This window comes from Mesoplodon bidens (genome assembly GCF_964165515.1).
Source record: "Mesoplodon bidens genome assembly, chromosome: 4".
NCBI classification, from domain to species: Eukaryota; Metazoa; Chordata; class Mammalia; order Artiodactyla; family Ziphiidae; genus Mesoplodon; species Mesoplodon bidens.
This window is the reverse complement of record NC_138160.1, coordinates 9,369,174-9,382,763: the sequence shown is the minus strand read 5'-3', so window position 1 is coordinate 9,382,763 and position 13,590 is coordinate 9,369,174. Positions and strand designations below refer to the sequence as shown.

Sequence of the window (13,590 nt, the reverse complement as noted above, 5' to 3'; positions counted from 1 at the left end):
CTGAGGACGACTCAAGGAGGCCCTTGGGAAAGGCAAATGTTCAAATTTCAACTCTTTCTATATATACATATTAACCTGAAGCACCAAGGTTAACAATCAATTTCTATCCCGTTACACAGAAACTACTAGATAGGTACCCAGAACTTAAGGTCAGTCTCTTAGGATTGTTCCCTTCCACTGAGACTGCAGCAGTGTGAGGTTTTCTTTCTGCAAAGTATATAATACACGACCACAAGGGTCCACAAATGCCAGTGGAAACTGCAGGAAAGCAACCCAAGCAGGAAAGAAACACGAGTGTTGCTTAATCCCAATGACTACGTTCATCTAAAAGGAAAAGCATAGTCCTGAAAAGAGGAAAACTTGTTTCATTTCAAAAGATCCTAAGTATAATGTGCATACTAAGACAAAAAATATTGTTTTCATAGTATAAGCTTAGGAAGTTGGATTAGAAAAAAATTTACTTAGTTGAGATTTGCTGTATATAAACAAGAGTTCTTATTTCTATAATTCATGCTTTAAAGGTGACTTATTCCTTTAAACATTAATTTAGCACTAAGCTTTTCTTGCAAGAACCAAGACTAAAGTCTATATAGATCATTTTTTCCTCTCAAGGAAAATTTGGTCAAGATGAAAAGTTTCACACTCTATATATCAATTATTTTACATAATGAGAAATAAATGCAGAATAATCTGCAGACACATTTTCACCCCCATACGCAAGGGAAAACAACAAAGAATGGGCTTCCTGTTAATTTGCACCATCTTAAGCATCTACTAAAAATTAAGAATGAATGGAACTTTTAAAAGATACTGTGTTTCAACAAGATACAGATAAATTTCTTTTGCTCTTTTATAGATAATACTCAGAAAACAATTTTTTTTGTCTCATCTTTGATCTACTTATTCAGTGTCTTCTTTGATCATATGGCTTCCTATTGAAGACAACTGTTTCCTGATGAAAACACTGCTTTCTAGTCCCTAACACAGAGCAAATAACTTGGAATTTAGTGGAAGAAACTTGGAAAATATTCCTCTTTCTTAGGAGTAATTCATATGCACTAAGGAAGGAATTTCTCAAAGATATTCCCTATACAGAGATCTGCAGCCCGAGGTCTCTCTATGAGACACCAATAGTACACTCTAACAATAACCCAGTTCTATCAGACTCCACCTTGAGGAACTGAATTCTAAAATCTTGGTTTACTCAACTGTTTCCCTTACCTTTCCCCAAAGCAGAAAAACCTGTCAGCTACATCTCGAACCCTGCCTTCCTTACTCTCATGACTCCCAATGGGAGGGACTCTTAGTGTTGTCGCAGAATCCGCATAGCTACAGTTGTTAAGGTGTTTGGAAGTAAACTTTGCTGGAATCTGGTTCTGAGGGGAACTACAGTTTCCTGAAGCCTATATCCATCTCTGTGACAGATCCCGAGCCAAGGCCTCTGGTAAGGCCTTGGTCAGGATTTTAACAGATGAAAACAAGATCTTCTGCCATAGGGAAGAACACACAGATAATCAGCACAAAATGAATTCCAGATGTGAAATATTATATATTCTCAAGTCAGTGTAAAATTGGCTTCTACAAAGAGAGACAGAAATGCGCAACAGAAGCAAAGTTGGTAAATAACCATAGTCAATGTTGCTTAGGAAAGAAAGTAACTGTATACCTGGGGTCTTCCTATACCAGATGACTGTCTAAAACTGTTTCATATATTCCTAAGTTGAAAAACAAAACAAAACCTGTAACAAGACTCCTAGAAAAAAAAAAAGACTCCTAGAAAACTAAACTCCTACCATAATACCATAAATAAAAGCATAAACGCCACTTACCAAAAACAAGAATGAACAGTGTGTTTAAAGACACCACCCAGAAGACGTGTTCCTAAAGGAAAAGAGCATTAATAAAACATATTCATCTCCTATTTATGTTTAATCCATTTATTTAGTTTTAAGACTGAAATTTTTACTATAATTTTGAGATTTTGTTCAGAAATTATGTGTAACTTCATTTTTCATTAGATAGCTCATAAAACTAAACCTAATGAAACTTAAAGTTCATCATGTCCACATGAAAAAAAAAACAAAGAAATCAATCCATAAACATTTCCTCTTCAGAAATTAATAATCTACCACAAACTACACAGATTCTCATAAATAATCGCCAGGTTTCATTTAAGTCATATGACACTAAAAAATTCTAAATAAAGAAAAATTTGAACACCACATTATTTGTGAACAACGTATCAATGTAAACTGCACAGCACTTCTTTTCAGTGTCCAGTGTGTTCTCATGCCTTCTTTAAGGTCACCTGATCTTCTCTGGTCCCTTCTGTCCCCATGGCTTTCTTTGTTCACGTCTCAGAATATGTGCTCTCACCTGGCCACTGACACACTCCACACTTAGGTACTACCGCCTCCAACATGAGGCCCACCCACCTATTCCTCCGCGTGTGCTCAGTCACGCTCCACGCTGACCATCGGGACACCCAAGCCCGTTTGCCCAGGCCCACTACCTCCCCCCACAATCAAGTTAAATGATCCTTCCAAGGGGGCCATGGAGAAAGATTTTCACGAATCTTAACATGGTAAGATTTTCTTTTTAGAAAGGTTATTCTAATCAGGTTCCCAATTTGCCACAAATCCAAGTGGCAAGAGGATGATAAGTTTGTTTAACTACTACTGTACCTTCCTACTTAGCATGTGGGCTCATATCACTTGCATTTTTCAGCTTCTCTGCCTTAAGGGCTCCCAAACTGTCCTTATCCTCAATATCTTTTGTGCCTCAACCTCTAGTTATCTTCCATAAAAATTCCCCGCTGACAACGCCCCTCTGCTAAGAAAGGCCTAAGCCCTCTTCTATGTCTCTTGTGTCCTATACACACTGTTTGTCAGAGTCTTTACCTAAAGTTCCTTGTTTACATGTTCATTTCTCTCTACTAAACTATAAAGAGTCTTTGAGAACAGGTACCCTATTTCATTCATTTCTGAGTCATCCAGTAACTATCACAGCTGGCACATGGTACATATTAAATAATTTGCAACAAATGCATGAAGTCATCCTGTGGTTTTTTTCTAAAAATTAGAATGGATTTGAGTTAACACCACTGCCTCAACGACTTCTATCACTCATCTATGAGGGACTGATAAAGGACAGAAATCAGTATATACCCAAATAATACCTTCTATACTGATTATACTCAAGCCTTGAATAGGAGCTCACTAATATCACATTCTTACTAATCTGTGAATTATCATCAGATACATTCCTCAAAATCCTAACACTGCTAACCTCAACTTCCTTTTCTGGCCTGAGGAGCCAGCCTGAAGAGGAAGCCAACACTGTGGACAGCAGAGGAGACAGACGGAAATTATCTGACTCTTCAATGACATTGCTGAGCCCCCGGATCAAGCACACCTGAAGCCTATCCTTCCTCTGGACTTCCTCCTGTGTTACTGGTTTGGTCAGCTGCGGTTTGGCTACCTGCAGCCAAAGTCATCTTGATACTTAAAGCTATTCAAAACTCCCAAATGGCAAGTGATTTTGTATTACAGAACCTGAAAAGAGCATCATTTCTCCTTAAAGAACAAGTTCATTAAAGAACTGTTCTTCATCATACAGATGTATTCTTTATTATTAAGGTAAAGATAGGAGAGGCGCAACAAACGGGGCTCTCTCTGTGAACAACGCAAAACTGCAGTTCAGGCATTAAACATTGCAAGGTGGGACTTTCTTTTTTTTTTTTAATCATTTAAAAAAAATTCTTATTATTTATTTTATTTATTTATTTTTGGCTGCACTGGGTCTTCGTTGCTGTGTGAGGGCTTTCTCTAGTTGTGGCGAGCGGGGGCTACTCTTCGTTGTGGTGCACAGGCTTCTCTTGTTGCAGAGCATGGGCTCTAGGCGTGCAGGCTTCAGTAGTTGTGGCACACGGGCTCAGTAGTTGTGGCTCATGGACTCTAGAGCGCAGGCTCAGTAGTTGTGGCGCACGGGCTTAGTTGCTCCATGGCATGTGGGATCTTCCCGGACCAGGGCTCGAACCTGTGTCCCCTGCAATGGCAGGTGGATTCTTAACCACGGCGCCACCAGGGAAGTCCCACAAGGTGGGACTTTAAAAGAAGGCCAAGTATTCTTAACTACCATCAACTTTGAATTTCATTTTCTAAAAATCAAATATGTTTAATAATTTCCTTTGTAAATAATATTACCTTTATGCTTTGCCAGTTATTTTCAATGTACAAGACAGGCTTTCTTCAACATATTAAGTAACCAAAAATCACAGGGCATTTTGACCTTTAATATAAAAAGCCAGAACATATTGTAAATCTGAAATCACTGAATCACTAAGACAAATAATTAAGTCGCAATTCTGTTATTAAAAAAGATTAGCTTGGACGTCCCTGGTGGCGCAGTGGTTAAGAATCCGCCTGCCAATGCAGGAGACACAGGTTCAAGCCCTGGTCCGGGAAGATCCCACATGCCGCGGAGCAACTAAGCCCGTGCACCACAACTACTGAGCCTGCGCTCTAGAGCCCATAAGCCACAACTACTGAGCCCATGTGCCACAACTACTGAAGTCCTCATGCCTAGAGCCCATGCTCTGCAACCAGAGAAGCCACCACAGTGAGAAGTCCACGCACCGCAACAAAGAGCAGCCCCTGCTCACCGCAACTAGATAAAGCCCACGCACAGCAATGAAGATCCAACGCAGCCAAAAATAAATAAAATAAATAAATTAGAAAAAAAAAAGATTAGCTTTACTTACTAGAAAAACGAGTGATCCATCAAGTCCTAGCATCTAAAATAAATAATATACATTAATTTAAGATGCAACAGGATTTTTTATTCTATTTATGAAAAAAGCTCATTTTCCTTTCAATATTTTTAAACATAATATTTACCCACTACTTTCCAATACAGCCTATCATTTTCAGAGAGTGAAAAACTTCTGTTCATGCGAGTTTTATATTTTGAATCTTCTTTTAATCCAAATCATATGATTATAAAGTTAAAATTTTCCATCTTGGGTTTCAACTCATTGATATGGAGCCAGTCAAGATTTCATGATACAACAGTATTACTTTGTCAACTGAAGCATCAGAATAATACTTAAATTTAAATTGTTACTTCATTTTCAAAAGTCCACAATTTCAAGTTAAAGATTTTGTAAGCGGAGCAAGGTCTGTATCAAAGGCCAGAAGATAGAAAAAGGTATCAACAGACCTTTATCATAATATTTTTAGTATTTTCATCACAAATAATACATTACTTAATTTTCCCTAGAAATCAAAGTTCTGGTAATTGTTTTCATTAAATGTAACTGGAAAATTAGTGTATACATCTAAATATGGTCAACTTTAAGACACGTTAGGATTAAAACACTAGGATACTTGACAGAAAGAAGTCTCACTCACTCTCTCCCATGTAAGCTCTTCTGCAGCTCGGTCCCACTCTAAAGCATTCCAGTTCATGTCGTCTGGAAATATAATTGTAGTTTAGAGATTACTGATAGAACTTGAATTATAAATAAATATACTCTTTTAATTTGGTGTTTTGTAACTGTTGTTGAGAAGGTAAACCACACTTAAAATTTTTCCAAACTGAGTATTTGCTTGTTAGGCAATTTTTTAAAAACATAAATAAATACAACATATAAAATAAGATGATTCTAGATTGTGATAAGCGCTAGAAAGGAAATAAGCAGGGTTATGTGAAACAGAGGAATTCAACAGCTCTGAATCAAGAATGAATATGGTGGGTTTGAGAAAAGTAAAGAAGCCAGGGGACTAGAATTCTCTGGGTGAGGAGGAGGGTGGCAGAAGATGCAGTACGACAGACAGACAGGGATCAGATCATACAGGAGGAATGGGAAGCCTGAATTTTGTTTTGTTCTTTAACATAATGGGGAGATAACTGACAGATTTTAAGGGAAGAGAGCAGTACAAACACTATGTGGAGCGAGAATGGAAGAAGGAAGACCAGGCAGGACCTACTGCATTAGACAAACAGAAGGAAACAGGGGCCAGCACTAGGGTACAGGAGCCGCAGTCTCAGAGCCTTTGAACATACACCCACCTCTCCCTGCAAAGGCCCCCTGCTCCCATCACACAACTGGCTTCTTCTCATCCTTCACGTCTCAGCTCAAATATCACTTCCTCTGAGCTACCTGGGGAACCTTATTTAAAACAGGTCTCTCCTCAGTAGCATCCTCAGAGCAACATGCACATTTACCACAATGTGTAATAACAAACTTGTTCACTTGGATATTTCTACTTCGTCACTAGACCAGAAACTCCATGAAGGCAGGGATCTGGTGTTTGAGTGCCTGGCACACAAGAAACACTCAGCTATCAGCAGTGATAAGTGGACCCAGTGACAGTGCAGTGCTTGACAGGAAAACTCTGGGGCCAGAGGAAAGAAAAGAAGGTGGTGACCTACTGACAGCTGACGGGCAGGCTGGTCTCAGAAGTTCTTTACCACTCTGGAGTTATACTGTCAGAAAATGAGAAACTGGTTTCTTTGGGTGCTATCTGGCCTGCAGAGTACACTTCAAGAATTCTTCTTTGATAATAAAAGTTGTACTGACTCAATAAAAATGGCAAAGGAATAAGATAAAACTGTATCAAGTTCCATTTTAAAAAAACAGGATCTAGGGCTTTCCTGGTGGTGCAGTAGCTGAGAGTCCGCCTGCCGATGCAGGGGACACGGGTTCGTGCCCCGGTCCGGGAAGATCCCACATGCCGCGGAGCGGCTGGGCCTGTGAGCCATGGCCGCTGAGCCTGTGCGTCCAGAGCCCGTGCTCCGCAACGGGAGACGCCACAACAGTGAGAGGCCCGCGTACCGCAAAAAACAAACAAACAAACAAACAAACACAGGATCTATTCCAACTTACAAATAATTTCTTCCTATCCATCCTATAAAAAGTCCTGTGTAAAGCAGAATTTTATTTTATCTCATCTAATCTTATCTTATTTTATGGCCGCACCATGTGGCACTGTGGGATCTTAGTTCCCCAAAGAGGGATTGAACCCGTGCCCCCTGCAGTGGAAGCTCAGAGTCTTAACCACTGCACCGCTAGGGGAGTCCCTAAAGTACAACTGTAAAACTCAAAATGTGCCCTGCTTCATAGAAAAAAAAAAGTATGCATATGTATATCCATAAATACAAGTCTGCCAAAATAAAGTAAAAACAGGTTAGAAACAAACTTCAAACCCATTAAATTTTGAGAACTCCAATGCTCCCCAAGGTGAGCTGGGAATGGACTCATGGTCACAAAGGAAGGGTGAGCACATGCCGGCGGCCATTACCTTGCGCCCCGTTGTTGGCATCAGCTGCATCTTCCCCGCCCGCGTCGTCTTCCTCCTCATTCTCCTCCTCCTCCTCTTCTGCCTGGTCATCCTGGGCTGCAGGGTTTTCCCCCACCACTGCGTTCTCAGCTGGTGGGTTAGCAGGCTGGTCGGGGGCAACATTTTCAGCACCATTTCCTCCTGCTGGAGCCTAAAATGACAGAGGAGACCAGAAATTTGGCTAACTTGCCTCAGTTCTGCTCTATTTTCAAATAGCACCCTCCCTTCTAAAAAAAAAAAAAACAAAACTAGCAAACAGACACAAACTCTATTAAAATTCCAAAAAAAAACCCACCTCTCAAGGGCATTTCTTCTAAATGTATCTGAATTTGGATCAACTTGGTATATAAGAACATAAACTCATTTAATAGTGTACATATTCATTCAATATAATTTAGAGATTAACATTTCACAAAGCTTTACAGAAAACAGGTTAACAAATCTGGCTATCTTGAATACATCATTCCATAATCCTCTTTATAAGGCATCTCTTGTCTTTACTGACCACTTCAGGGATGAAAATATATTTATGTATCTGTTTACACACATACTGATATATAACTTAATTCTCAGTTATCAGTTCACACTTGAGAAAAGGTTTCTCATTTCTGCTCAGGAGGGTAAGCCTGTCCATATGAACTTTTATCAGTTTCCATAAGCACGCTTCTCTGGCTCTTCCTAAATTCTGCTACCTACCAAATGCAAAGACCTAGTTGTAGTTAATTAAAACACTGAACTCCTATGGAGTTAATGAAGATTCTAAAAGAACTGTATTAAAATGCTTCAAAATATGAGGTACAATGATGAAAGTATTAACACTAGGTAAAAACTTGCTTAATAGTCCCATTTTTCATATGTGTGGTTTTCAAAGGTGAAGTTGTACTCTTAATTCTGTAGAAAAAAGGGTATGGCAGAATTTGATGAAATCAATCTTCACACTAAAAAAAGCCAAAGGTCCTTAAATGAAAAATTAAGTCCTTAAGTATCGTTAAGTATTATTTTGAATTAATTTTATAGTGAATTTTTTCATAATAAAATTTTACAAAGGGCAAATTGTTTTTGTATTGTAAGTAGCCAGTTTGTTTGTTTTTTTTTTACATTTTCAACCCTATAATTTCTCAGTAAACAAGATAATAAAAATCATTTATCCTATCTTCCTCTTCTTAATGTCTCTAGCAGACACCCTTGTATCTGAGCATGTCATCTCATAAATAAAAAGTAAAACTGTACAAGACTGCTATCAACAGTACTCCAATTTTTCTATTTTTGGTAATGTTTCTACTAAAAGCAACAAAGGTGAGGCATTTTACACATGAAGAAACTAATGAACAAAGAGGGTGAGGGGGCTTCCTGAATGTTATGCAGCATGTCAGAAGCCCATGCAGGTGGTTTGTCTATTAACTGCCAGGCCGGCAGCACGCTGCTAACCCAGGCAAAGGGAATGAAAGGGCATGCAGTATACCCCCAGTACTGCTCCCAGTCTCGCTAGAAAACTAAGAGGCAAAGTAACAACAGCATTCTTTTGATTTTTCACATCTCCTTTAATCTTCTCCCAAACGTTGTCACTGTCCTGCTTTGCAATGAGGGACACGGGAGTCAAGGGTTTGGGTCCTAGAGGGTGACAATAATTCTTATGTCCTACCCAAATAAAATGAATTTGGGGCTAGAGGGAGTTACCTCATTCTGGTGATGCCCAGCAGCGTTGAAGGGCGGAGCAGCGTGCTCCAGCCAGATCGGGGCTCCCCCGTGGACTATCTGCTCTCGCAGCCACACCAGGCTGATGAACGCACACAATGTGCACGTCACCACAAAACAACCCTGCAAACAATCCGCCAACAAATTGTCCCTATTAAAAAAAAAAAAAGTACATAGAATTACTCCAAAGAACACTTAAAATTAAGAAACCAAAGGTAACGACATTCACTTTACATAAAAAGCTCAGAAAGAACAAGAAAAGTAAGTCATAACTTTCTGGTGAAAAATCAGTCTCTCAAAAAGAATTATTTCCGAGGATGGTGGCAATTTATGTATCTTATAAGCTGGCCAAATATGTTTATTTATATATTTGTATTGTATGTGTTCATATTATAGAAAGCAAAGAATAACATCAGAACTACATAAATCGGCTATCCAGCCTCTCTTTGAACATAGCTGAGAAAAAGGAAGGCAGCAAGCAAAAAACCGAAAGTAGCCAAATACTTGACAAAGGTCAAGTATTAAATACATGTAATTTCCTAAAGATACATGACTCTGTCCAACCCTTACTAAGAATATCCTTATCCTTAGTTTATACACAAGTTTAACCAACTTAGTTAGCTGATACTTAAACCCATGAAAATGAACACAATCAGCAAATCAGAAAGGTGGAGAAGGGCCTCTAGAAAGGCCTAAAGACAACATAAAGGAAGGCTGAGAGATACACAGTACACAATGCATGAGGCAAAGAAGCCTGTGGTACATTTTACAAAGGCCTCATTTAGAACGCAGATTAAATTTTGATGCCAACTGCAAATACACCAAAAGTGTATTAGTTTCTCAACAAATCCAGACAGATCAAGTATGGTTCGCATGAAAATACACGGAGTATAATAATACTGAAGACCTCTTTGTTCTTTTCCTCTCTGAAGGAGCATATCCTTCCCCGGTCTATGTCTTGATTTCAGAGTAATTCAAAGGCAACTCAAGAATCTTGGTAGCCTTTGGAAAATTCACTACCATAATGGACGTTTTTCCCTCCATGGAGAACTTAAGGAAGGGTCAATTTGGGAGACCTCGGCCTGGTAGCTCCAAACTGAACTAATGTGGCCCTCGGGTGTTAGCTGGAATATACGTTAATCAAAAGAGGAATACTAATCACCCGCTTGCTAAGGACCCCTCCAGGCCATTAAAATTTTGATAGGTTGGGACTAAAATACCCACTTCTCTACTCCTTCCTTGTCATCAGCAATAAGGACAGCAACTGCTTATTGTCGATTTTATTGTAGATTTTTAAATGGTGACAAACCCTTTGTAGAATCCTTTCCTTTTCCTTCACACCTTGAATTTGGGCTGATTTGTGAACTGTCTGGACCAGAAGCGAATTTCCTGAGTTCTAAAGCCTAGAAGAGAGCTTCCAGGTGAGCTTCCACTCTCACCCCTTTAGAATGTTGCCCTGAGGCCACCACGTAAAGAAGCCCCACTAGCCTTCTGAAGATGAGAAGCCATATGGAAGAGCCAAGGTACCCCATCTTAGACTACCCAACCCCAGTGACACACATGCATAATGGAGGTGAGCCCAACAGAAAAATGGATCAGCTGAGCCCAGCCCAAACTGCTAACCCCCAGAATTATGAGCAAATAAAATGTTTGTTGTTTTAAGCCACTAAGTTTTAGGGACAGCATGTTTTGCAGCAATAGTTAACTGATAGACTGTGCCTAGAGATGCTGAGGAACTGAGCTACAGTTAGCAGCTGCTAATATGTAGCAGCTGCTAAGATATTAAGAAATTTTAAGTAAAATTTCAGAAAATGGATTCTATAGAGAAAAATGAAGCATTACTCAGAAAAAAATAAGTGACTTACTTATAAGTGCTTTCAGAAAAACTGGCTCAATTCTTCAAATTCTAAAAGGCAGCATGAGATTACAAAAGCAACCCACGCTTACAATTTTTTTCCACTATCCCCACCAAGCTTTCAGCATTCTTCCCATGTCAATGAGGAAGCTCATGAAGGCAACTCAGGTATGGCCCACTAACCAATCAGGTCACAGAGAAAAGGAGAGCCTGCCAACATAAGACAAGCAACAGCTCTGAGTTTTGGTGATAATTTTGCTATGTATTAACATAGTGCTCAAAATTCACATATAGTTTTTACGTGTATTTGTGAATTTAATCTTTGAACAGCCCACCCAAATCCCTGAGGCATGAGCTTCCTCATTTTACAGATGAGGAAACAGGGGTTCAGAACTGTCCAGTGATTTGCCCAAGGTCACCAAAAAGTTGCAGATGCAGCAACTTTTTAATTCCAATGTCAGGGCTCCTTCTGTTACAACCAGCTACCTCTTTGCATCACCCAAGTGATCATACTTGCCAAACAACCAGATGTTTAATGGTTGTGCCAACAAGAAGTAAAGGTGGTAGGCAAGTAAAATACTGCCTTACTTGAGACTAAAATACTAAATTTTCACTGACATGGCTTCTATAAACACCTGTTTTTCACAAAGCCAAAGCCTACCAATTTAAGCTTTGGTAAACATTAACATATTTAGCCACTTAAAACAGAAACCATTAAAGAAGTAACACACCCCCACTTTACTGAACAGCACAGATGGGACCTCAAGTCTCCTCTTCTAAACAACTGAGATACTGACTGGCTGCTACACTGCTCTCTCACAAATTACAATGATAAACACAACTCTAGCCTCACACTAAATGGAACAAGACTGCCCTGTTTGAAACGGTTCTTTTATTAGTTCATAGATATTAAAATATAACTTCCATCACTCTTAGCAGTCACCCCTTGGCTTTCTTCTGACCTCCCTCGCTACTTCTAATACGTGCCTTTATGTCGTATACGATTCCTAAATGAAAGCCGGAGATGAGCTACATCATATACGTGGAGACATATGAATGACACTTCAGCCAAGATTGATTTTTCTTGCCTCTATACTAAGACTGTGTTCTGGATGGCTGATATAAAAATCTGATGTCCAAAAATAGTAACGCTGTCCTACTTGTTTCACTGAATCGCTTCATAGAAGGTCAATATTTTCATACAAAGGGTTACCTTATTACACTATTTCTAAATTCTCAAGTGTGTCAAATTACTGCTTCTCCTTTTTATGAGGGCCACAGCCATTAGTGCCCTGTTTTCAAGATCCTTGTCTACTTATAAACATTACTTCGAAAGCTGTTGTAATGTAAATAAAGTTCAAGTTCAAAACCTTTTATCTTATCTATTCCCTATACTGCCAAAGAAACACATAAATTAAATAACTTGCCTGTTCTATCCAAAAACAGGTAAAACTATCAAGTAGGAAAACCAAGTTGCAAACACATCTAATATTTCTAAGTATTTTCAGCCACAATTCAAAATAATGATGCAGACACAAGAGACTTAAAAGACCTCCTCCTTGATTTCTTTTCTATCAGAAATGTAACATGCTCTCCTGCTCTCTTCTATTACCATTTGGCTTATTTTTATAATATATTCCGCATGCTTCTGTTCTAAAAGACAGTCTTATATTGTTCTTTGCCTTTACTGACATAGGGATCAGAAACCTAAGGTCAACTGGGTACAAAAGAAGATTTTAACAAACAGAGGTGCAATCTTTTGCAAGCTTAATATTCTAATGATCTTGATACTGTTAATCATTTACAGCATTTCTAACATCAATAATTTTGAAAACACATATATGTCTTTCCCAAGAAACTGCCATTACAAAGCTTTATATCAAACTAAAATACAGTAAAACCATCACAGTGAACAAGTTTTTACAGTCCATCTCCTAACAATCACAAAAAACATTTAAAAAAGAAATTTGACTTCAAATGTCTGTGTTGTTAAAAACACATGTTTAAATGAACTCCGGTCCTATCACTATATGGAACAGTACATTTCTCGCACTACACGACAGCTTATTTAACTAGCTGTCCCACCGTTACCAAACTGTCCTTTAAGATGGGTATGTTTTAAAACATCATTTGTATGTGTCAGCTACTTCCACTGTCGCTGTAACTTTAGAATAGGTAACAAACATAAGGTATTATTTGTCCTTGGAATAGGAGGACTTTTCAAGTTACAACAAACACAAGTATGCAGAAGAAAAAATGAGCACCATTCACAATGTGCAGCCTTCCACCACCACGAGGTTCAGTACTTACGTGGACAGCATGTCTAGCGGCAGTGTCAGTAGGGAGCTCACAGAGCCAGTAAACAAGCACTTGTAGATGCGGCCTACCAAGAAAGGGCACGATGGCACACAGTCACAACTCTCATTGTAACTCATACAGTCGCTCAACTAAACAGAGATAAAGTGGAACACTGCGAGCGCCACTGAAATAAACATTTAGTCTTTGCCAGGTTGAGCCTCATAAAACTAAAGTTAAAGAAAAAAGAGTCAAGCATTAAAAATAGTGACAGTAGGGCTTCCCTGGTGGCGCAGTGGTTGAGAGTCCACCTTCCAGTGCAGGGGACGCGGGTTCGTACCCCGGTCCGGGAAGATCCCACATGACGCAGAGCGGCTGGGCCCGTGAGCCGTGGCCGCTGAG

At 39.2% G+C, this 13,590-nt stretch overlaps 1 protein-coding gene across 3 annotated transcripts in view; it reads right to left on the bottom strand.

The window, feature by feature from the left end:
• MARCHF6 (membrane associated ring-CH-type finger 6) overlaps positions 1 to 13,590 on the bottom strand; it is a 76,596-nt gene that overhangs the window by 35,824 nt on the left and 27,182 nt on the right. For all 3 annotated transcript variants that reach the window (XM_081231506.1, XM_081231505.1, XM_081231507.1), the window contains exons 5-10: positions 13,204 to 13,276; positions 9,021 to 9,189; positions 7,305 to 7,494; positions 5,412 to 5,473; positions 4,763 to 4,795; positions 1,830 to 1,881 (exon numbers count right to left, since the gene is read on the bottom strand). In XM_081231506.1, the coding sequence (XP_081087632.1) occupies positions 1,830 to 1,881; positions 4,763 to 4,795; positions 5,412 to 5,473; positions 7,305 to 7,494; positions 9,021 to 9,189; positions 13,204 to 13,276 (579 nt within the window). The remainder of the gene's footprint in view (positions 1 to 1,829; positions 1,882 to 4,762; positions 4,796 to 5,411; positions 5,474 to 7,304; positions 7,495 to 9,020; positions 9,190 to 13,203; positions 13,277 to 13,590) is intronic.